General features: G+C 53.2%; 1 protein-coding gene across 3 annotated transcripts; it reads left to right on the top strand.

The window, feature by feature from the left end:
* The first annotated feature begins 1,718 nt into the window (after window positions 1-1,718).
* PTCH2 (patched 2) lies at window positions 1,719-23,507 on the top strand. Of its 3 annotated transcripts, XM_050797599.1 has the most exons (22): window positions 1,800-2,192; window positions 2,999-3,191; window positions 13,287-13,476; window positions 13,584-13,653; window positions 13,829-13,920; window positions 14,582-14,777; window positions 15,578-15,699; window positions 15,847-15,994; window positions 16,075-16,206; window positions 16,299-16,454; window positions 16,537-16,629; window positions 16,977-17,102; window positions 17,193-17,311; window positions 17,416-17,764; window positions 17,890-18,202; window positions 18,295-18,437; window positions 18,522-18,702; window positions 18,836-19,116; window positions 19,228-19,365; window positions 22,063-22,205; window positions 22,274-22,373; window positions 22,773-23,507. In XM_050797599.1, exons 1-22 carry the CDS (start codon window positions 2,121-2,123, stop codon window positions 23,025-23,027), a joined length of 3,612 nt encoding a protein of 1,203 aa, XP_050653556.1. In that variant the 5' UTR covers window positions 1,800-2,120; the 3' UTR covers window positions 23,028-23,507. The 3 variants fall into 3 exon arrangements, with proteins under 3 accessions (XP_050653554.1, XP_050653553.1, XP_050653556.1); XM_050797597.1 differs by lacking the exon at window positions 2,999-3,191 and having other exon boundaries at window positions 1,719-2,192; window positions 14,582-14,690; window positions 22,773-23,427; XM_050797596.1 differs by lacking the exon at window positions 2,999-3,191 and having other exon boundaries at window positions 1,719-2,192; window positions 22,773-23,427.
* The last annotated feature ends 714 nt before the right edge of the window (window positions 23,508-24,221 follow it).

Below are 24,221 nucleotides of genomic sequence, written 5' to 3'. Positions count from 1 at the left end.
TTACATATTGGAATATTGATTTTACCCAACTCTGCCACTTGGGGTTTATCAGTCAGGAACCCAATAGAAACAGCACACTCAAATAGGATAGTTGAAAGTTTAATAGAGGGACTATTGCCTCTATTCTTCCCTGTTTCCAATCCTTTACACCCTGAATTCTGCAACTCTTAGTGACTCACTCAACAATTATTAAGCACCTATTTATTGTCTGGTGAAGAAGGCAGACTTTCAAGTACATAAGTTATTTTGTCATAAATGCAATTATACATATATAAATTGAGTTGTTATAGAGAGCACAAATAAGCAATTATCTGCCAGGAGAGAGACATGAATCAAGGAAGGTTTCAAAGAGGGTGTAGGCTGGGTACAGTGGCTCATGCCTATAATTCCAGCACTTTGGAAGGCCCAGGTGGGAAAATGACATGAGCCCAGGAGTTCGAGACCAACCTGGGCAACATGGCGAAACCCTGTCTATACAAAATTATAAAAATTAGCCGGGTGTGGTGGTGCACACCTATAGTCCCAGCCGTTTGGGAGGCTGAGATGGGAGGATCCCTTGAGACTGGGAGCTCAAGGCTGCAGTGTGCTGTGAAGGCGCCACTGCAATCCTACCTGGGCAACAGAGGGAGATCCTGCCTCAGAAAAAAAAGGGGGGGGAGGGGAGCAGTGATTCAAGTTCAGTTTTTTGAAGATTATCTGCCAAGACAAAAGGGCCAAAACATGTGCAAAGGTAGGAACGAGGGAACACTGATGTGAGGGAACTATGGGAGAGGAGGCTTTAGCTAGCTAGATCACACAGGGCCCTGTGCTCCAAGTGGGCCTTGTGCTTTGGAGCTATCAGATTTGCATGTTAGAGAAATGACTCTGGTCTCAGTGGAGAGAGTGGACTGAAGAGGGCAAGAATGGAGGCCAGGAAGAGTGAACAGAAATCTTGGGCTTTGATTGGGTCGGAAAGAAAGTGTGGCCCTACGCGCTTTGATGCCATCTCTAAGACCTACAGCTACCTGACCCCCGACCTCTGGAAGGAGACTGTATTCACCAAGACTCCCTATCACGATTCACTGACCACCTCGTCAAGACCCACACCAGAGTCTCCGTGCACAGGATCCAGGCTCCAGCTGTGGCTACAACACAGGGTTTTTATACAAGAAAAATAAAGTGAATTAAGCCTGAAGACAAAAGAAAGAAAAAGAAAGTGTGGTCCTAGGCCAGGCGCGGTGGCTCACGCTTGTCATCCCAGCACTTCGGGAGGCTGAGGTGGGCTGATAGCCTGAGCTCGGGAGTTTGAGACCAGCCTGGGCAACATGGCGGAAACCTGTTCTCCACCAAAAATACAAAAAGCCGGGCGTGGTGATGCATGCCTGTGGTCCCAGCTACTTGGGAGGCTGAGGTGGGAGGATGGCTTGAGCCTGGAAGGCGGAGGCTGCAAGCCGAGATGGAGCCACGGCACTCCAGCTTAGGTGACAGAGTGAGACCCCGTCTTAAAAAAAAAAAAAAAAAAAGTGTAGCCCTAACAGAGCCCGCAAACGCCCTTTCTTAGCGTCAGCCTCTGGACTTACACTTGGCAGCGCTGCGCCTCTCCGGGATCTCCCTCCCTCCTCCTCCCTGTGGCCCCGCGGGCGGGAGGGAGGCGCAGGGTGGCCGAGCCTGGGTGGTCTCCTGCCCCGCCCCCTGCGGCGCCGTTACCTAGCAGCGGGCCCGGCCGCACGGCTAGGGTAATTTGCGGGCCCCTCAGCCAATGGGAGGGCGTCGCCCCGGCCAGCTCCCTTTTCTGAAGCTCCAGCCGCCTCCCGGGCACTGCAGTCGCCACCTCGAACCCTGCTGTGCGTCTCGGGCCAGCAATTCCGTCTGCGCGCGGAACCCATTCCTCCTCCAGCCGCCGCGGCCCACGGCCCACAGAGCGGGTGAACCCCGGCGCCGCGCCCCGGGCCCGCAGCTCCCTGCACTCCTCCCTCGCAGCCGTCTTAACACCGGCACCCCACAGTCTCTCCCACGCCTGCGCCTTGGCGGCCCCACTGAATCCCCACGCGGGGCCCAGCGGTACTGGGAGACCGGGCTAGCCTATGGGAGCGCCCAGATAACGCGGGTTGGGGGCGCCCGCGCCCCCCATCCCCGCCAGCATGACTCGATCGCCGCCCCTCAGAGAGCTGCCCCCGAGTTACACACCCCCAGCTCGAACCGCAGCACCCCAGGTGAGTAGAGGGGGAGCTGGAAGAAGGAAAAGCGGGGCCAGGTCTGTCACTCGGGCCTCTGCAAGGTTTGTGATGTCTTCAAGTGCCGAGTGTCATTGGGTGTCTGACACTAGCGAGAGCTAGCACGGCAAGCAAGTTGTGCGTGTGTGTCGATGTGTCTGTCCTTGTGTCTCCCCCTCGTCTGGCCAGTGAGAATAAATGTCTGTGGGTTCACCTCTGTCCACCCGACGACAGGCGTGTGTACATATGTATCCTGCTCTCAGAAAATGGGCCTATGACGGCCGGGCGCAGTAGGTCACACCTGTAATCCCAACACTGGGAGGCTGAGGCGGGCAGATCACCTGAGGTCAGGAGTTCGAGACCAGCCAGGCCAACATGGTGAAACCCTGTCTCTACTAAAAATAAAAAATCAGCAGGGCGTGGTGGCGGGCGCCTGTAGTCCCATCTACTTGGGAGGCTGAGGCAGGAGAATCTCTTGAACCAGGGAGGCGGAGGTTGCAGTCAGCTGAGATCACACCACTGCACTCCAGCCAGGGCTACAGAGCGAGACTCCATCTCAAAAAAAAAAAAAAGAGAGAGAGAGAAAACGGAAAAAAAGAAAATAGGCCTATGCCTTCCTCAGGTGTGTGCTGGAGGTGGTGGGTGTTACATCTTCCAAGTGTGGGCCTGTGTCTGTGTTGGTGCTCCCTGTCCCACATCCAGAAATCAAGAAGCTAGGGCTGGGCAGCAGATATACAGGGTGAGAAGGGAAGGATTTCATGCATTGTTGCAGTGATGCCTAGCTGACCCTTCTCTTTCCATCCCAGATCCTAGCTGGGAGCCTGAAGGCTCCACTCTGGCTTCGTGCTTACTTCCAGGGCCTGCTCTTTTCTCTGGGCTGCGGGATCCAGAGACACTGTGGCAAAGTGCTCTTTCTGGGACTGTTGGCCTTTGGGGCCCTGGCATTAGGTCTCCGCGTGGCCATTATTGAGACAAACTTGGAACAGCTCTGGGTAGAAGGTAAGTTGTGGCCACGGCCATAGCTGCTCAGGTATGGTGAGCCCAAGACAAGAACGGGGTGAGGAGCTTGGCTACCGAGCTCTAGTAGGCCTGGCCCTGGGGCTGGAGGGGCTCTTGCTGGTCAGAGTCTGTACACCTGGGCATCTAGGAACACTGTTCCCTCCCACAACCATAAATGGACATCTGCAGATGGTAGACCCTGTGAATTGGCTGTATAGAATATTTATCTGTGATTTTGTATGTGTTTATTTAGCATTTATTGTTAACTTTCTATGTGTGTTTTTGACAATGCATCAGGGTTTACAAAAGCAGCTAAAACAAGATTCATTTTTCAGTAGCAAGGAAAGTAAAATATGTGCTGGAATAACTAAAATACAATACAGAGCATCCTGTGATTATGTTGTATAAGAGAAAGCAGGGAGAAATCACTTATGACCAGGAGTATCAGAAAAGTTAGAACTAGAAGGCTGGGGAAACTGAGTAAATCATCTGGCCAAGCCTCCAGGGAGAGGGCTCAGGCACCCAGGCCCATTTAATGGAAAAGCAATACAGAATCCACACTTTGAGGCAATAGCCAGGGTCAGATGGGATCAAATCCTCACTTTCTTAAGGAAGCATAAAAGAATGATTTTCTTGGGATTTTTTTTTGCGGGGCGGGGGGCAGTTTTATTTTTTGTTTTGTTTTGTTTTGTTTTGAGATGGAGTCTCACTCTGTTGCTCAGGCTGGAGTGCAGTGGCACGATCCTAGATCACTACAACCTCCGCTTCCCGGATTCAAGTGATTTTCGTGCCTCAGCCTCCCAAGTAGCTGGGATTACAGGTGGGCGCCACCATGCTCTGCTAATTTTTGTATTATTAGTAGAGACCAGGTTTCACCATGTAGGCCAGACTGGTCTTAAACTCCTGGCCTCAAGTAATCTGCTCACCTCAGTCTCCCAAAGTGCTGGGATTACAGGTGTGAGCCACCGTGCCTGGCCAGAATGATTTCTTATTAATAATTTCAGCAGGCCGGGCGTGGTGGCTCCCGCCTGTAATCCCAGCACTTTGGGAGATTGAGGCGGGCAGATCACAAGGTCAGGAGTTCAAGACCACCCTGACCAACATAGTGAAACCTCATCTCTACTAAAAATACAAAAATTAGCCAGGTGTGGTGGCAAGCGCCTATAGTCCCAGCTACTTGGGAGGCTGAGGCAGGAGAATCGCTTGAACCTGGGAGGTGGAGGTTGCAGTGAGCCGAGATTGCGCCACTGCATTCCAGCCTGGGCGACAGAGGGACACTCTGTCCCAACAAAAGAATTCTTTTTTTAATTAAAAAAATTTTTTTTCAGCATGACTCTTCTTTACTGAGGGCTGGTTTCATATGGCAGCCCTTTGATAGGAGTCAAACTCCAGTCTGTTTTTCCCTGGGAAGTTTGCATTTTGTAGGCTCCCTCAGCCCTGGCCCATACCCAAAGGCAGAGCCCACGTTGGAGTCTCACACCCTTGAGTTATTTCAAATACTGGCAAGTCCTAGGATCCAGAGCAGATGTTTCTCAGAGCTTGCCTGCCTGTTGGGCTCCCACACGCCGTCCCCACCCTATCTACCCACAGCCCTACAGACTCTCACATCCATACACACTCTAGGCCAGCGCTGGGGTCCAGAGCAGATGTTTCGCTCTGCCTGCCTGCCCCCAGCCCCAGGACACAGATGTGCATACATACACATACACGTACCCCCACCCACACCACTGCTGCCTGGGTGGTCCCAGATGACTCTTGGATTTCCTGCCACAACAGAGGCAGTCTCCCTTCCCTTCCTCCCTCTCCATTCCCCACATTTTCCCCATCTAAGCACTGTTTGAACCTCCATGTTTCCTCATCTCTCCTACACTCCAGCATAGGATAGGCTAGACCCCAGCAGTTTTTTGCTGTTGTTTGGGGGAAGGTTTTATAAGAGGATGGTAGCCAATTCCTAGGCTTTTTTCCTTTATTTCAGAATATCATTCTTATCCTGTATTGGCTGGGGGTGAGGTAAAAGCAGTGATCATTTTTTTCTTTCTTTTTTTTTTTTTTTTTTTGAGAATGAGTCTTGCTCTGTCGCCCAGGCTGTAGTGCAATGACGCGATCTCGGCTCACTGCAACTTCTGCCTCCCGGGTTCAAGCGATTCTCCTGCCTGAGCCTCCAGAGTAGCTGACACTATAGGCCTGTGCCACCATACCCCGCTAATTTTTTTGTATATTTAGTAGAGACCGGGTGTCATCATGTTGGCCGTGCTGGTCTTGATCTCCTGACCTTGTGATCTGCCCGTCTCAGCCCCGCAAAGTGCTGGGATTACGGGTCTGAGCCACCGCGCCTGGCCAGTCTTTTTTTTCATAGAGATGGAGTCTCACTATGAGACCCAGTCTCAAAGAAAGAGTAAGCAGACAGGGTGCAGTGGCTCACATCTGTAATCCCAGCACTTTAGGAGGCCGAAGTGGGTGGATCACCTGAGGTCAGGAGTTCAACACCAGCCTGGCTCACTTGGTAAAACTCCATCTCTACTAAAAATACAAAAATTATCCAAGTGCAGTGATTTGCGCCTGTAGTCCCAGCTACTCCGGAGGCCAAGGCAGGAGAATCGCTTGAACCCAGGAGGCGGAGGTTGCAGTGAGCCAAGATTGCGCCACTGCACTCCAGCCTGGCGACAGAGCGAGACTTTATCTCAAAAAAAAAAAAAAAAGAGAGAGAGAGAAAAGGAAAGGAGAAGGAGAAGGAGAAACAGAAACAGAAACAGAAACAGAAAGCAGAGGAAGAAAGCAAACATTGGCTCTCAGTTTTCCAGACCAGTGTTCCAGACCTCCTTAACTTTGCCACGGTGAGACTTGGAATGTGACTGGTTTGTCTTTCCTGGCCAACTGTAAAGTCAAGCGTTCAGAGGTAGATTGTTCTCTAAAATGAAAATTACAGGCCGGGCGCGGTGGCTCAAGCCTGTAATCCCAGCACTTTGGGAGGCCGAGACGGGCGGATCACGAGGTCAGGCGATCGAGACCATCCTGGCTAACACAATGAAACCCCGTCTCCACTAAAAATACAAAAAAATTAGCCGGGCGTGGTGGCGGCGCCTGTGGTCCCAGCTACTCGGGAGGCTGAGGCAGGAGAATGGCGGGAACCCGGGAGGCGGAGCTTGCAGTGAGCCGAGATCGCGCCACTGCACTCCAGCCTGGGCGACAGAGCAAGACTCCGCCTCAAAAAAAAAAAAAAAAAAAAAAAAAAAAAATTACAAAGGCCGGGCATGGAGGCTAACGCCTGTAATCCTACCACTTTGGGAGGTCGAAGTGGGTGGATCACCTGAGGTCAAGAGTTTGAGACAAGCCTGACCAACATGTTGAAACACGGCTTCTACTCCAAATACAAAATTAGCCAGGCGTAGTGGTGCATGCCTGTAATCCCAGCTACTCAGGAGACTGAAGCAGGAGAATCAATTGAATCCGGGAGGCAGAAGTTGCAGTGAGCCGAGATCGCGCCATTGTACTCCAGCTTGCGCAACAAGAGCTGCCATTCTGTGTAGAAGACAGAGGATGGCCTTATGTTGGTAGAATCACCACCCACTTAAATATCTAAAGCTAAAACCTTAGGAGTCATCCTCAGTTCTTGTTTACCCAATTGTTTTATTTATTTATTTTTGAGACAGCGTCTCGCTCTGTTGCCCAGGCTGGAGTGCAGTGGCACAATCTTGGCTCACTGCAAGCTCTGCCTCCTGTGTTCACGCCATTCTCCTGCCTCAGCCTCCCGAGTAGCTGGGACTACAGGCACCTGCCACCACGCCCGACTAATTTTTTGTATCTTTAGTACAGACGAGGTTTCACCGTGTTAGCCAGGATGGTCTCAATCTCCTGACCTCGTGATCCGCCTGCCTGGGCCTCCCAAGTGCTGGGATTACAGGCGTGAGCCACCGCGCCCGGCCCGTTCACCCACTTGTTTAGTAAACTAGTAAATCCTTGCTTCTTAACGTCTCTCATAACAGACCCATCCTTTCTACCTTGTGGTTACTGCTCTAGTTGAGGTCTTGTTCCATCCCTGGCAATACACTCCTGATTGTATCATTTAGAATGCTTTTAGGCCAGGCGTGGTGGCTCATGCTTGTAATCCTAGCACTTTGGGAGGCCAAGGTGGGAAGCTTGACTGAGCCCAGGAATTCAAGACCAGCCTGGGCAACATGGCAAAACCCCATCTCTATTTCTAAAAAATTAAAAATTAAAAAATAAGGCTGGCGCAGTGGCTCACACCTGTAATCCCAGCATTTTGGGAGTCCAGGGTGGGGTGGATCACCTGAGGTCAGGAGTTTGAGACCAGCCTGGCCAATGTGGCAAAACCTTGTCTCTACTAAAAATACAAAATTTGGCCAGGCGTGATGGCATGTGCCTGTAATCCCAGCTACTCGGGAGGCTGAAGCAGGAGAATCACTTGAACCTGGGAGGCGGAGGTTGCAGTGAGCAGAGATCGCATCACTACACTCCAGGCTGGGTAACAGCAAGACTCTGTCTCAAAAATATATATAAATAAATAAAATAAAATAATAGAATTGCTTTTAGCAACATGAAAGAGAAAAAAAAGGAAAGGAAGGAGGGAAGAAGGAAGAAAGAAGATTGATTTATTATTCTCTGTAACAGGAAGCCTGGTTGATTTTGTTAATTCAGCAGCCCAAGGACATTAGCAAGCACCCAGTTTCTTTCTTTCTCCTCTGCCATCTTCAACATGTTGGACTTTTGTCCTCAGGCTTATCTCAAAGTAGCTGCTGCAGTGTCAGGAGAAAGAAGTCATTCTTGTCTCGCACGTCTTTTTGTTTTTGTTTTGTTTTGTTTTATAGAGACAGGATCTCACTCTTTCACCCAGGCTGGAGTGCACTGACACAATCACATCTCACTGCAGCCTCGAACTCCTAGGTTCACACAGTCCTCCTGCCTCTTTCTCCATAGTATCTGGGACTACAGGCACATGTCACCATGTGCAGCTAATTTTTTTGTTTGTTTGTTTTTTGTAGAGACGCAGTCCCACTATGTTGCCCAGACTGGTCTTTTTTTTCTTTTTTTTTTTTCCATCCCCTGAGATGAAGTCTTGCTCTGTCACCCAGGCTGGAGTGCAGTGGATCAATCTCAGCTCACTATAACCTCTGCCTCCCAGGTTCAAGCGATTCTTCTGCCTCAGCCACCTCAGTAGCTGGGATTACAGGCGCGCACCATGCCTGACTAGTTTTTGTATTTTTAGTAAAGACAGGGTTTCACCATGTTGGCCAAGCTAGTCTCAACCTCCTGACCTCGTGATCCACCCACCTCGGCTTCCCAAAGTGCTGGGATTACAGGTATGAGCCATCGCACCCGGCCGGCCCTTAGGCTGGTCTTGAACTCCTGGTCTCAAGCGATCCTCCTGCCTTGGCCTCCTGAAGTGCTGGGATTACAGGCATGAGCCACCATGCCTGATCTTGCATCTATTTTTGAAAGTGAGGAAAAATTTATTAGTAGCCTCCCAGCCAACTTCTCATTTGTTCTCTTTAGCAAGAACTGTGTAGCATCCTATGCCGAAATCCTTCTCATGGCAAAGGCAATGGAATTACTGAGTGGCTTTTTTTTTTTTTTTTTTTTTTTGAGACAGAGTCTCACTCTGTCACCCAGGCTGGAGTGCAGTGGCCGGATCTTAGCTCACTGCAAGCTCCGCCTCCCGGGTTTATGCCATTCTCCTGCCTCAGCCTCCCGAGTAGCTGGGACTACAGGCGCCGCCACCTCGCCCGGCTAGTTTTTTTTTGTACTTTTTAGTAGAGATGGGGTTTCACCGTGCTAGCCAGGATGGTCTCGATCTCCTGACCTTGTGATCCACCCGTCTTGGCCTCCCAAAGTGCTGGGATTACAGGCTTGAGCCACCGCGCCTGGTCCGGCTTCTTAAACTAATCAAGTTTCACCTTCTGATGCTGGGGAGGAGCCCAGCTGTCCTTAATCGCTAGGCCTTTCTGAGGATGGCCAGGGAAATCAGGGTCTGTTAGAAAGGAGGAAGGTGCTGACAGCCTCACCTTCAAATCTGCCTCCACAGCACCACCCTGTGGCCAATCTCCATCTGGCCAAGTCAGTCCCCTTCTTAGTGCCCTTCCACCGATTTCCACCAGATTCTGTAAAATCAAATATAAACTCCATAGCACACACTCTAGGCCCTCCATAATTGGACTTGATTGCTTCTCCAGCATTGCCGCTGGCTCCTCCCTGGCTCACTCTTAGCAGTACCGAAACATGGAGTCTTTGACAGTTCCCTGCACACACTTGGTCCAGGACACCTTTCCTGACTTCTTCTCGTGGGCACCTCTTACAACCGTGTATTCACAAAAATACATTGTTAAGTGATGAAAACGTCAGATCCTCTCTGCCCAAAATCTCCCATGACTCCCATTTCACCCAGAGAAAGCTTAAGTCCCTACCGTGGTATATAGGCCCTTACACGTGAAACTTCTGGACCAAAGATTATGGAACCTACATATTGCAATGTTGCTTTTCCCCATAGAGTATGCCATGTTACACTCCCATAGTGGGTTAGAGTGTACTCCTGTAAACCAGCAATGAGTGCTATCAATTTTAAAATTTTTGCTAAATTGTTAGATAGTAACTTATTGATGTTTTTATTTGCATTTAGAGGATTACTTATAAGGTAGACTCTTTTTCCATATTGGTTAACCAGTTATATTTTCTCATTTGGAAAAGACATAAAAGTATGGCCAAGCACAGTGACTCACACCTGTAATCCCAGCCCTTTCAGAGGCTGAGGCGGGAGGATCACTTGAGCCCAGGAGTTCGAGAATAGCCTGGGCAACATAGGGAGACCCTGTCTCTACAAAAAATACAAACATTAGCTGGGCATGGTGGCACACACCTGTAGTTCCAGCGACCTGGGAGGATTGTTTGAGCCAGGAGGTCAAGGCTACAGTGAGCTGTGATCGCACCACTGCACTCCAGCCTGGGTGACAAAGCAAGACCCTGTCTCAAAAAAAAAAAAGGGACGAGTTTTTTTTAATGTATCAATCTTTTATTTTTTATTTATTTATTTATTTATTTTTGAGACGAAGTCTCGCTCCGTCGCCCAGGCTGGAGTGCAGTGGCGCAATCTCAGCTCACTGCAAGCTCTACCTCCTGGGTTCATGCCATTGTCCTGCCTCAGCCTCCCAAGTAGCTGAGACTACAGGCACCCGCCACCACGCCTGGCTAATTTTTTGTATTTTCTTTTAGTAGAGACGGGGTTTCACCATGTTTGCCAAGCTGGTCGTAAACTCCTGACCTCATGATCCACCCGCCTCAGGTTCCCAAAGTGCTAGGATTACAGGCGTGAAACACCGCGCCCGGCCTAACGTATCAATCTTGATATTCTCCCTCCTCTGTCCTATTTCCTCCCCTGTCACCTGCAGTCTTTCTTTCCTTCAGTTCCTTCTCATTTTTCTGTCACATCATTTCTCTACCAGCAACCATTGAAAAATAACTCCACATCTGTACCTACTGTGTGCCATGCAATTTCCTAAGTACTTTGCCTGCACTGATGCTAATTCTACCAAGGTAGTCACTGTTTCCATTTGACAGATGAGGAGCTGGAGACCCAGAGAGAATAAGTAATTAGCCCAAGGAACAGACTAAGCATTATCGTCTCTTCCTTCCTGCACCACAATGCATCCCAGTTCATCTGTCCATATCTATCTTTGTCAACTAAGGTTTATCTTTTTCTCTTCCCCATTTTCTCCCCTGAGGAGTCTTTATTGTCTTTGATGCTCCATTTTAAATTATCCATGTTTCTTTCTCTTGGTTTCTCATCAGATCTCTCTGGGTTCCTTCCTCCTCCCATGCCTCCTTCCTCTTAGCAAACCCACTTACTATGGAAAGCTTATCTCTGTCCTCCTCTTCCCCTCCATGCGGCAGTCTTCGGCCTAATCCTGGTGAAATAAACACTGCAGTACAGGCCTGGCAAAGGAGTGGGGAGTAGGGAAGAGTCAGAGAAGGAGAGGCCAGGCATGGTGGCTCACACCTGTAATCCCAGCATTTTGTGAGGCCGAGGCTGGCGGATCACCTCAGGTCAGGAGTTCAAGATCAGCCTGGCCAACAGGGTGAAACCCCATCTCTACTAATAATACAAAAATTAGCCGGGCGTAGTGGCAGGCACCTGTAATCCCAGCTACTCGGGAGGCTGAGGCAGAAGAATCACTTGAACCCGGGAGGCAGAGGTTGCAGTGAGCCAAGATTGCACTATTGCACTCCAGCCTGAGCAACAAGAGTGAAACTCTGTCTCAAAAAAAAAAAGAGAAGGAACTGGCAGTGTGGGGAGCAGGACAGGAAGACTGTTTTCGTGAGGTGAAGGCCAGGAATGTGACTTTTGGGGCACGAGGGCACATGTGAGCATATGGGTAAGTATGTGTTGGGGGCTACCAAGGATTTGGGGCTTTTGTGAGTGAGAAGATTACATGGGTTTGAAAAAGAGATTGGAGGGCCAGGCGCAGTGACTCACGCCTGTAATCCTAGCACTTTAGGAGGCTGGGGTGGGAGGATCGCTTGAGCCCAGGAATTTAAGACCAGCTTGGGGCCGGGAGCGGTGGCTCATGCCTGTAATCCCAGCACTTTGGGAGGCCGAGGAGGGCCTCCCAAAAGGGAGGTCAGGAGTTCGAGACCAGCCTGGCCAACATAGTGAAACGCCGTCTCTACTAAAAATGCAAAAAATTAGCTAGGCATAGTGATGGGCGCCTGTAATCCCAGCTACTTGGAAGGCTGAGGCAGAACGTTGCAGTGAGCCAAAAAAAAGACCAGCTTGGGCAACATAGTGATGAGACCTTCTCTCTACAAAAAATTTAAAAATTAGCCAGGCACGGTGGCGGGCGCCTGTGGTCCCAGCCACTCGGGAGGCTGAGGTGGGAAGATCACCTGAGCCCAGGAAGTCAAAGCTATAGTGAGCTGTGATCAGGCCACTGCACTCCAGCCTGGGCAACAGAGCAAGACCCTGTCTAAAAAAAAGAAAGAAAGAAAAAAAGAGAAAAAGGAAAAGAGATTGGGAAACATGACGATCTCAGATGGGACTTGAGTCTCAGAGAAGCAGTATGTGTGGGTCCCAGCAGGCAGCAAAGACTAACAGGAGGAGACCCCCAGACAGATGGAAACAGCGCAGGGTCTGAGATCGGACCAAATCCACAAAGCCTCCAGAGGTAAATTTGGCCCCCATTCTCCCCCACATCATAGTTAAGTGATATCCCCTCACAATGTCCCCACCTCCCCCAGGTCCCAGTCACACAGCAGGAGCCTGTGGCCAGCATAACGCAGGACTGGAGGGGCGCTAAGATCCAGGACACTAAGGCAGGCCTGGCGCCGGGACTCCCTGTGGTCTGGACAGTGAGGGCGGTGAAAGGGATCTGGACACCTTCCTCCCCTGGGCTCACTTTGATTTCACCCCTACCAGGGTTTGTGAGCTGGTTCCATGCACTTCCTGCCTGAGCAGGAGCAGCACACTGAATGACTGTCCCATCCCCCACCTTCCCCACACCAACACAGGCTCACTATTATCACCCATTATTATCAGACACTCCTATCCCTGCCCTCTCCCCAGGACACTTTGCAGAAAGGTGTGTGGATATAAATCACTGCCCAGAGCAACCTGAACTAAGAACCAGCCCCAGCCCTACACTTGTTCTTTCAGGAAACCCTCCCAGCAGCAGCCTCCCTATTGGCCCCATTGGCCCTCCTTGTCCTCCCTACCAGAGCACAGAGGGACTGAGGGTTCCTTACCAAGATGCCTCTACAACCCCCGCAGCCCACGGCCAGCTCATGCTGATTGTCATTTTTAAGTTTATGCCCAAAACCCAGCCAACCTGGTTCATGCTTAAGCCCTAGACCACACAGGAAATCCACAGAGCCACACAACCGAGGCCTCTCCACTTCCCTGGCAGAGCTCCAGGACCCAGAAGCCTGGGGAGTCAGCCTGGGCCATGACCAGGCCCTCAGGGATAAGGCAGGGGCTCCTCTCTGCTCCACCTCTCCCACTTGTCTGGGGAGGCCTCAGAGTTAGAAGCCCCCTTCCCAAGTTCTGATGCACCTAGGCCCTTTCCCCCCAGCTTTCTCTCTTTGCTCCTGCAGTGGGCAGCCGGGTGAGCCAGGAGCTGCATTACACCAAGGAGAAGCTGGGGGAGGAGGCTGCATACACCTCTCAGATGCTGATACAGACCGCACGGCAGGAGGGAGAGAACATCCTCACGCCCGAAGCACTTGGCCTCCACCTCCAGGCAGCCCTCACTGCCAGTAAAGTCCAAGTATCACTCTATGGGAAGTGAGTCTGGCTGAGCCCCTGAGCAGCTGGGGTTGAGGCTTGCTGTGGGGGTTCTGGAGTGGGAATCCCCCTCTTCTGCTGATCTCCTATGCCCCTGGCTATTGCAGGTCCTGGGATTTGAACAAAATCTGCTACAAGTCAGGAGTTCCCCTTATTGAAAATGGAATGATTGAGCGGGTAAGTGTCCTGAGAGGGAGTAGAGGCAGAACCTTTTCTGTGGCGTGGAAGGACTCAGACCGAGCAAGCTCCACAGCCTGCGATCCGCCCCCTTAAAACGAAGGAGGGGGATTGCAGAGGGCATCCTACAAAGGTTGTGGGGCAGGACTGATATGGCCCGGGGTATCCCTGGCAGATGATTGAGAAGCTGTTTCCGTGCGTGATCCTCACTCCCCTCGACTGCTTCTGGGAGGGAGCCAAACTCCAAGGGGGCTCCGCCTACCTGCCGTGAGTGCCACTCCTGGGGCCCTGCTTCATCTCCCGCTGGGGACTCTCCCAGCAGAAAGGAGGGGTTGGGGGAATGAGGATGATCAAAACCTTACCAAGGTCCTAAGTGCTCCCAGGCCAGCAACAGAGAGCACGGGCTTCCCCAGGGCTCTCTCAACATCCCCCTTCTCCTTCCCTCTGAAGGAAGGAAGACCTGACTTATTTACACAAAACTAAACACAAAGATCTGTAAGATCTGAGCAAAGGAGAAAAAGATCCCCAGAAAGAGGCTTTGTTGGGGGGAATTACCTAGGTGTGTGCTAAGCTGTTGCCCAGGCCAGAAAGAAAACCTGCTACAGGCGTGTGCCTGCTGGTTATATATTAGAACCAAGCACACAGCTTGGTAAGGGACTCAGTGGGGCCTTTCTAGGCCCTTTCTGTGTATTAGGTAACCCTGCCCTGATATCCGTCTCAGCCCCTTGTACTCATCTACCGCTCACTGTGGCACCCTGGTGGGCCCATGCTGCCTGGCAGTTCTGAGAAGCTGAGGCTTGCACACCCTCCATATGGAGGGACAAATGGGCAGATAAGAGGAGGGTGGGGTACAGCATGGGGCCCCAGCAGCAGTTTGGAGCCTGGGTTTTCATCCCTGACCCTCACCAACTATGGGCTCTTCCCTCAGCGGCCGTCCGGATATCCAGTGGACCAACCTGGATCCAGAGCAGCTGCTGGAGGAGCTGGGTCCCTTTGCCTCCCTTGAGGGCTTCCGGGAGCTGCTAGACAAGGCACAGGTGGGCCAGGCCTACGTGGGGCGGCCCTGTCTACACCCTGATGACCTCCACTGCCCACCTAGTGCCCCCAACCATCACAGCAGGCAGGTGGGTTCCAACCAGGTCTGCCAGGGAAAGACTGTTTTCCTTCCCTCATACACTCCTATGTTCCGGGGAAGCTGACTGCTCTGTGCCCTGACCCTCACTTCCTGGCATTACCCTGCTCCCGCAGTGCCAGGCCCCCAGTGTTCCATTCCCATTCAGTTATCCTACGGAGCCCTCACGTGGTATATGAATCCCTTTTTCCTTTTCTGAGCCTAGATAAGGCTGGACTTTTTAAAATTTTATTTATTTATTTATTTTTTGAGTCTCACTCTGTCGTCCAGGCTGGAGTACAGTAGCTGGATCTTGGTTCAAGCAATTCTCCTGCCTCAGCCTCCTGAGTAGCTGGGATTACAGGTGCCCACCACCATGCCTGGCTAATTTTTGTTAGCCCGCCCCAAGGGCTGGGATTACAGGCGTGAGCCACTGCGCTGGCCAAGGCTGGACTTTTTGTCAAAATAGACTAATACAGGGAAACTAAGAACACAGTAGGTAAGCATGAATATCATACCTGGTCTCCCTGGTTTCTTTATGGCCCTGCCAATGTGGTACTTTTCCCAGAATCCGCCAGTTACACCAGCTTCTCCCAGAAGCCTACTTCCAGGCCTCTACTCCCCCTTCGGGCTTCCTGTCTTCGGGATACTAGCTGTTCACTTCTGCAGAGCAGTCAAGAGGCTCAGAATAGTTACCTCCACTCCAGGCCCACGGAGCTCCATGGTGGCTCGGTTCCTGGAGGTGGAAGCCCAGGGACACTCAGTTATCCGCAGCCAGGGCCTTGAGCATTAACCCCTCCTATTCCCCTCCAGGCTCCCAACGTGGCTCACGAGCTGAGCGGGGGCTGCCATGGCTTCTCTCACAAATTCATGCACTGGCAGGAGGAATTGCTGCTGGGAGGCATGGCCAGAGACCCCCAGGGACAGCTGCTGAGGTAGGGTCTCCTCTGGGAGGTGATGAGGGGACTCCGTGCATGAGAACCCATACTGTAATGCCAGGCAGCTCTGGCAAAAGGCCCTGCACATCCCTCACCAGGTGTTTGGGCCAGCTCTGACCCCTGGTTCTCCCGCACCCCCACCAGGGCAGAGGCCCTGCAAAGCACCTTCTTGCTGATGAGTCCCCGCCAACTATACGAGCATTTCCGGGGTGACTATCAGACGCATGACATTGGCTGGAGTGAGGAACAGGCTGGCACAGTGCTACAAGCCTGGCAGCGGCGCTTTGTGCAGGTCGGTATGGACAAGGACAAGGTGGGTGCCCTGAGGCCACTCCCTCCTCCTGCCCCCTCCAATCTACCCTGTTTCTCCAGCTGGCCCAGGAGGCCCTGCCTGAGAACGCTTCCCAGCAGATCCACGCCTTCTCCTCCACCACCCTGGACGACATCCTGCATGCGTTCTCTGAAGTCAGCGCTGCCCGTGTGGTGGGAGGCTATCTGCTCATGGTGGGTTTTGCACCTGGCACCTTGCCCCACTCCACCTCCAGCCAGTGCCCACCCTGGGAGCCCCTGTCTGAGACTGCCCTTTCTCCCCACAGCTGGCCTATGCCTGTGTGACAATGCTACGGTGGGACTGTGCCCAGTCCCAGGGTGCTGTGGGCCTTGCCGGGGTACTGCTGGTGGCCCTGGCGGTGGCCTCAGGCCTTGGGCTCTGTGCCCTGCTCGGCATCACCTTCAATGCTGCCACTACCCAGGTACGCCTGGACTGCAGGGCAGATTCAGTGCCAGTCACCAGGCTTCACGGGTCCTCAGCTGCCCGCTCCTCTGCCCCTCTAGGTGCTGCCCTTCTTGGCTCTGGGAATCGGCGTGGATGATGTATTCCTGCTGGCGCACGCCTTCACAGAGGCTCTGCCTGGCACCCCTCTCCAGGTGGGGCCTCGTCCCCCAGGACTCATCTGAGGCAGCTCAGCTTACTGGTTAAGAGCCTCTTGGTTCAAGTGACCCTGGGCTGCTAATGAACCTCAGTGCCTCTTGTCCCCATCTGTAAACAGGGGAAATAATAGTACTGTGTCCTAAGTTGTGTTTGGATCAGTGAGGTAACTCAAGCTGAATGCTTAGAACAGCCCATCACACGTACATGGTACCCAGTAAATGCTAGCTGCTATGTTATGACTGCCCCACCTCTGCACCCCAAGTTCCTGAGCCTCCCCTTCACTCCACCTTGACACAGCCCCTCCTTTGTGACCTGAGGGCAGGTCCCCACTCTGTCCTGGCAGGAGCGCATGGGCGAGTGTCTGCAGCGCACGGGCACCAGTGTTGTACTCACATCCATCAACAACATGGCCGCCTTCCTCATGGCTGCCCTCGTTCCCATCCCCGCGCTGCGAGCCTTCTCCCTACAGGTGAGGTTGCTTACACGGGCGGCTCAGGGTGGGTGTGGGGCTGAGGCCAAGCTTCATCCAGCCTTCATGCCCCTCCTGTCCGTCCCCCAGGCGGCCATAGTGGTTGGCTGCACCTTTGTAGCCGTGATGCTTGTCTTCCCAGCCATCCTCAGCCTGGACCTACGGCGGCGCCACTGCCAGCGCCTCGATGTGCTCTGCTGCTTCTCCAGGTACTGCCTGCACCCCAGCCCCTTCCTCCCGTGACCCACGCCAGCCTGTCCCCTCACCAGCATTTCAAGGCACAGACCTGTCATCCACTCTCTACTTCTTCCAGTCCCTGCTCTGCTCGGGTGATTCAGATCCTGCCCCAGGAGCTGGAGGACGAGACGGTTCCAGTGGGCATTGCCCACCTCACTGCCACAGTTCAAGCCTTTACACACTGTGAAGCCAGCAGCCAGCATGTGGTCACCATCCTGCCTCCCCAAGCCCACCTGGTGCCCCCACCTTCCGACCCACTGGGCTCTGAGGTCTTCAGCCCTGGAGGATCCACACGGGACCTTCTAGGCCAGGAGGAGGAGACAAGGCAGAAGGCAGCCTGCAAGTCCCTGCCCTGTGCCCGCTGGAATCTTGCCCATTTTGCCCGCTACCAGTTTGCCCCCTTGCTGCTGCAGTCACATGCCAAGGTAAGACTGGGCCGAGCAGGGCAGAGACTTAGCATCTGTGGGTCCAGAAGGGCAGAGGGCTCAGTCCACCCCTGAGGGGCTGGGGGCAGCCCTGGGGCCTCCAGCTTAGTTGCCACTTCCCACAGGCCATTGTGCTGGTGCTCTTTGGCGCTCTTCTGGGCCTGAGCCTCTACGGAGCCACCTTGGTGCAAGACGGCCTGGCCCTGACGGATGTGGTGCCCCGGGGCACCAAGGAGCATGCCTTCCTGAGCGCCCAGCTCAGGTACTTCTCCCTGTACGAGGTGGCCCTGGTGACCCAGGGTGGCTTTGACTACGCCCACTCCCAACGCGCCCTCTTTGATCTGCACCAGCGCTTCAGTTCCCTCAAGGCAGTGCTGCCCCCACCGGCCACCCAGGCACCCCGCACCTGGCTGCACTATTACCGCAGCTGGCTACAGGGTGAGAGGCGAGGAGACTGGCAGGGAGGGGTGCTGCAGGGAGAAACGCCCTGGGGCCACCAGCCAAGAGAACTCTATCCTGGTCTCCCCTAGGAATCCAGGCTGCCTTTGACCAGGACTGGGCTTCTGGGCGCATCACCCGCCACTCGTACCGCAATGGCTCTGAGGATGGGGCCCTGGCCTACAAGCTGCTCATCCAGACCGGAGACGCCCAGGAGCCTCTGGATTTCAGCCAGGTTGGGAGAGGGCTGGAGGGGTGGAGTAGCACAGGGGCTGCAGGCCTCCTGGGCCCAGGCCTTCAGCCCTCTCTGCCTCTGCAGCTGACCACAAGGAAGCTGGTAGACAGGGAGGGACTGATTCCACCCGAGCTCTTCTACATGGGGCTGACCGTGTGGGTGAGCAGTGACCCCCTGGGTCTGGCAGCCTCACAGGCCAACTTCTACCCCCCACCTCCTGAATGGCTGCACGACAAATACGACACCACGGGGGAGAACCTTCGCAGTGAGTCCTGGGGGGAGCTCAGCAAGAGCCTCAGCCTCACCCACACAAACCCTGAGCCTGAGGCCCTGCCCGCTCTGCCCCGTGCTCACTGCCCCGTCCCTCTCCCTCTTCTCCCTTTCCCTCCCCTCCGCAGTCCCGCCGGCTCAGCCGTTGGAGTTTGCCCAGTTCCCCTTCCTGCTGCGTGGCCTCCAGAAGACTGCAGACTTTGTGGAGGCCATCGAGGGGGCCCGGGCAGCATGTGCAGAGGCCGGCCAGGCTGGGGTGCATGCCTACCCCAGCGGCTCCCCCTTCCTCTTCTGGGAGCAGTATCTGGGCCTGCGACGCTGCTTCCTTCTGGCAGTCTGCATCCTGCTGGTGTGCACATTCCTCGTCTGTGCCCTGCTGCTCCTCAACCCCTGGACGGCTGGCCTCATAGTGAGTGCTTGCAGGAGTGGGGACAGAGAGACCCAGAGGCACCTGCACCCTTCCCTGCCCAGCCTGTCTTCCCTCCTGCCAGGAGCCCTCCGTGCGCCTTGTCTCCCCCAGGTGCTGGTCCTGGCGATGATGACGGTGGAGCTCTTTGGTATCATGGGTTTCCTGGGCATCAAGCTGAGCGCCATCCCCGTGGTGATCCTCGTGGCCTCTGTAGGCATCGGTGTTGAGTTCACAGTCCACATGGCTCTGGTGAGCACAGGCACCCCGGGGAGGGACCAGTCAGCTGATTCAGTATTCAACGCATATTGTTCAAGCCCCTACGATGTGCTAGGTGCTGTTTAAGGATTTGGGGCCAGGCGCGGTGGCTCACGCCTGTAATCCCAGCACTTTGGGAGGCCAAGGCAGGCAGATCACGAGGTCAGGAGATCAAGACCATCCTGGCTAACACGGTGAAACCCCGTCTCTACTAAAAATACAAAAAATTAGCCGAGCATGGTGTTGGGCACCTGTAGTCCCAGCTACTTGGGAGGCTGAGGCAGGAGAATGGTGTGAACCCAGGAGGCGGAGCTTGCAGTGAGTCAAGATCGCGCCACTGCACTCCAGCCTGGGCGACAGAGCGAGACTCCATCTCAAAAAAAAAAAAAAAAAAAAATTTGGGCTGGCTGGACATGGTGGCTCACGCCTGTAATCCCAGCACTTTGGGAGGCCAAGGCAGGTGGATCACCTGAGGTCAGAAGTTTGAAACCAGTCCGGCCAACATGGTAAAACCCCATCTCTACTAAAAATACAAAAAATTAGCCAGGCGTGGTGGCACATGCCAGTAATCCCAGCTACTTTGGAGACTGAGGCAGGAGACTTGCTTGAACCTGGGAGGCAGAGGTTGCGGTGAGCTGAGATCGAGCCATTGCACTCCAGCCTGGGCAACAAGAGTGAAACTCTCCGTCTCAAAAAAAGAAGAAGAAGAAGAAGAATTTGGGCTGGGCACAGTGGCTCATGCCTGTAATTGGGATGATGCTGGGGCATTTTGGGAGGCCAAGGCAGGAGGATCCCCTGAAGTCAGGAGTTCAAGACTAGCTGGCCAACATGGCAAAATCCCGTCTCTACTGAAAATACAAAATTTAGCCGGGCGTGGTGGTACATGCCTGTAATCCTAGCTACTCAGGAGGCTGAGGCAGGAAAATCGCTTGAACCCAGGAGGCAGAGGTTACAGTGAGCCAAATCGTATCACTGCACTCCAGCCTGGGCAAAAGAGCAAGATTCAATCTCAAAAAGGAAAAGAATTTGGAAAATAAAAATAAAAAAGAATAAGGGATATAATAGCAATACAGTTTTTTACCTCCAAGGAACTTATATTCTAGGGATATAGACAATAAGGGCTGGGTGTGGTGGCTCATGCCTGTAATCCTAGCACTTTGGGATGCCGAGGTGGGCACATCACTTGAAGTCAGGGGTTCCAGACCAGCCTGGCCGACATGGTGAAACCCCGTCTCTACTAAAAATACGAAAATTAGCTGGGTGTGGGGGTGAGCGCCTGTAATCCCAGCTACTTGGGGAGGCTGAGGCAGGAGAATCACTTGAACCCGGGAGGGCGGAGGTTGCCATGAGCCAAGACCACGCCACTGCACTCCAACCTGGGCAACAGAGCAGGACTCTGTCTCAAAAAAAAAAAAAAAAAAAAAAAGTAAATAATTAGCTGGGCATGGTGGCACGTGCCTGTAGTCCCAGCCACTTGGGAGGTTGAGGCGGGAGGATCACTTGAACCTCAGAGTTTGAGGTTGCAGTGAGCCATGATTATACCACTGCACTCCAGCCTGAGCAACACAGTAAGATCCTGTCTCAAAAAAAAAAAAAAAAAAAAAGGGATGGTAGCGGATGGCAATGTGGGCTTAATGGAGGGGTTCTACAGAGATATCAGAGATACAGAGATGCCAGAACCAAGGAGGGCCTTACCCAGGGCTGCATATTCTCTGACAGAGGAAAGGGGGGACCCACAGACCAGCCAGACTCCACAAACAGCTCCCTTCCCTTCCCCCCACCAAATATCTCTATTATTATTCTGATTGTAAGAACAATATATGGTCCTTGAAAACAAAGTCAGTATGCAGAAAGGTACAAAAGAAGAATTAGAAATCCTCTGAAACACTACTCTGAGAAATAACTGTTATCACTTTGGCATCCCTCTTCTAGAAGGACTAGTGGTTGGCAAACTTCTTCTATTTATAGGACCAAATAGTAACCATTTCAGGCTTGGTAGGCCATAGAGTCTCTGCTGCAACTCTGCCATAGAAACACAAAATTGTCTAGACAATACATTAACCAATGGGTATGGCTGTTTCAACAAAATTTCATTTACAAAACAAGTAACAGGCTGTAGTCTGCCCAACTTATTTTTGTTGTTTGTTTGTTTGAAACAATTTCACTCTGTTGTGCAGGCTGGAGTGTAGCAGTGCAATCTCGGTTCACTGTGACCTCCACCTCCCTAGCCAAGCGATCCTCCCACCTCAGCCTCCTGAGTAGCTGAGACTACAGGCGCAAACAACCACACCCAGATAATTTTTGTATTTGTTATAGAGACACGGTTTCACCATGTTTCCCAGGCTGGTCTCGAACTCCCAACCTCAGGTGATCCACCCACCTCGGCCTGGGATAACAGGCATGAGCCACCGTGCCCAGCCTTGTTTGTTTTTAGAGACAGGGTCTCACTCTGTTACCCAGGCTGTACCCTATTTTCTACACGTCTCTGTGTCTAAGCTCACCAAACCCATCCATACAGTGTTACCTAAAAGGACTCACGCATGCTCCCTGTACAGTTCCCATGAACTTAGTTCACCTGGCCTTCGGTGGGCCAAGGTATTGTTGAGCTCTGAAGACAGTTACAGCTGGGGACATGGCTGAGCTGGCCATGACTGGCAGAGGAGCAGCTCCAGGACCACTCTATTTTCCCAGGGCTTTCTGACCACCCAGGGCAGCCGGAACCTGCGGGCCGCCCGTGCCCTTGAGCACACATTTGCCCCTGTGACTGACGGGGCCATCTCCACATTGCTGGGTCTGCTCATGCTTGCTGGTTCCCACTTTGACTTCATTGTAAGGTAGGGAGGGCTCGGGGGCGGGGAGGCAGGGCTCAGGGCAGGCCTGGGCTGACTCCCCCCGCCCCCAGGTACTTCTTTGCGGCGCTGACGGTGCTCACGCTCCTGGGCCTCCTCCATGGACTTGTGCTGCTGCCTGTGCTGCTGTCCATCCTGGGCCCACCGCCAGAGGTGACCACACCCTCGGCTCCATCCCTCTGCTCCCAGCCCAGGGGATGGGGTAGGGATAGGCAAGGGAAGGGACAGAGCCCTGTGGTCCACAGACAGGTACCTCCCCAACAGGTGCCATGAGCTGAAGGTGGCAGCCTCCTTCTTTCCCCAGACACCATATTCCTGCCCCTCAGCCCTCCTGGTTTCTTCATGGGACCCACCTTAGCCTTTTAGGATCCAGAGCAAGGTGCAGAGTTTGCCCCAGGCCTCAACATCCTGTTACCTGCCAGCTCTCATATCCTGCTGGAGACCAACAAGGACCCCAGCTTCCCAACAGTCATGGTGATCCCCAGGGAGATGCTGAAGGGGACGGGAGCCCCATGGGCCCGTGGGCTTACTGTGGCTGGTGTCTCCCCACAGGTGATACAGATGTACAAGGAAAGCCCAGAGGTCCTGAGTCCACCAGCTCCACAGGGAGGCGGGCTTAGGTGGGGGGCATCCCCCTCCCTGCCCCAGAGCTTTGCCAGAGTGACTACCTCCATGACCGTGGCCATCCACCCACCCCCCCTACCTGGTGCCTATGTCCATCCAGCCTCTGATGAGCATCCTTGGTCCCCTGCTACCACCTCAGTTCCAGGGGACCAGGTCCAGCCACTGGGTGAAAAGAGCAGCTGAAGCACAGAGACCGTGTGTGGGCCACGTGGGGTCACTGGGAAGCACTGGGTCAGGTGTTAGACGCAGGATGGACCCCTGGAGGGCCCTGCTGCTGCTGCACCCCCTCTCCCGACCCAGCCATCATGGGCCTCCCTGATATCCATACAGAACAGCCAGCACCTTGCACACCCAGGCCTGTGTGAACCTATGTCTGTGTCACTTGAGAGTGAAAGCCAGCACTTCAGGCTGCAGGGCAGCCCTGTCCCCCTTCCCACCCCACACCGCTGCCCACTCAGCTGACCAAGCCTGAGAGACCCTCCAGCACCCTTCCTCAGTCCTGGCCCCACCGCCTGGTGACTCCTGGGCAGGCTCTTCATATCCCTGTCCACCTCCTACCATGTCCATTATTTATATGAAAATGTCTATTTTTGTAGTGTACATAGATGTTAGCTATGTTGAAAGTTTTATTTTTTAAAGAATTAAATATATTCTATGTGAACTCATCTCAAATGACTTCAGTGCCTTTTTTTTTTTTGGACAGAGTGGGGAGTTTGCAAGTGAACATTCGCTATTGGAAGGGGCTTTGGTGCCAGGACCTGAGGTATTAGCTTCTCTAGTTCTGGGAGGAAAAGACCCCAGATTCTGGATTTTTGTCATATACTTAGTAACATCATCTGGATTAAGTGCTTAGTATACAAAACAATAACAAATTTTGTTGGTGTGAAATCCTACTGGGTTCAATCTGGAGATCGGGAGCAGAAAAAAAAAAAAGCCACACTGTGTGGCTTTCCAAGCCACCATATTCCAGCCCGCCCACCTCTCCAGACTCACCTCTACCTACCTGCTTCACCCGCACGGGAAATGGCAAGGCGGAGGGGCAAGGCCATGCAGCAGCCGGAAGGTGAGGTGGAGGCAGATCAGGAAAGCGGTCAGTTGAAGCAGAGAGAGGGCAACAGGGTCTGGGGAGCTTCTCAGGAGGTTTGTGGACCGAGGGAAAGGAGCCAGTTCCCAGAGCAACCTCCAAGGCAAAGGCTTCTGCAAGTTGGTGGTTGGCCTGACAGTCGAGAGGCATCTTTGGCCAGTCAGCCAGTGGGTCAGTTGCAGGAACTGCCCAGAAACGAAAGTGCTAGCAGCTAGTGAGGACACAATTTAAGCTGTTTGTTCTGTGAAGGTTGAACAGCCCCACCGAGCACAGGCCTTGAAGAGTGGCCACAG

This window comes from Macaca thibetana, chromosome 1 (genome assembly GCF_024542745.1).
Source record: "Macaca thibetana thibetana isolate TM-01 chromosome 1, ASM2454274v1, whole genome shotgun sequence".
Taxonomy (NCBI): domain Eukaryota; kingdom Metazoa; phylum Chordata; class Mammalia; order Primates; family Cercopithecidae; genus Macaca; species Macaca thibetana.
Note: the sequence above shows the minus strand (reverse complement) of the source record. Positions and strands in the feature narration are given on the sequence as shown.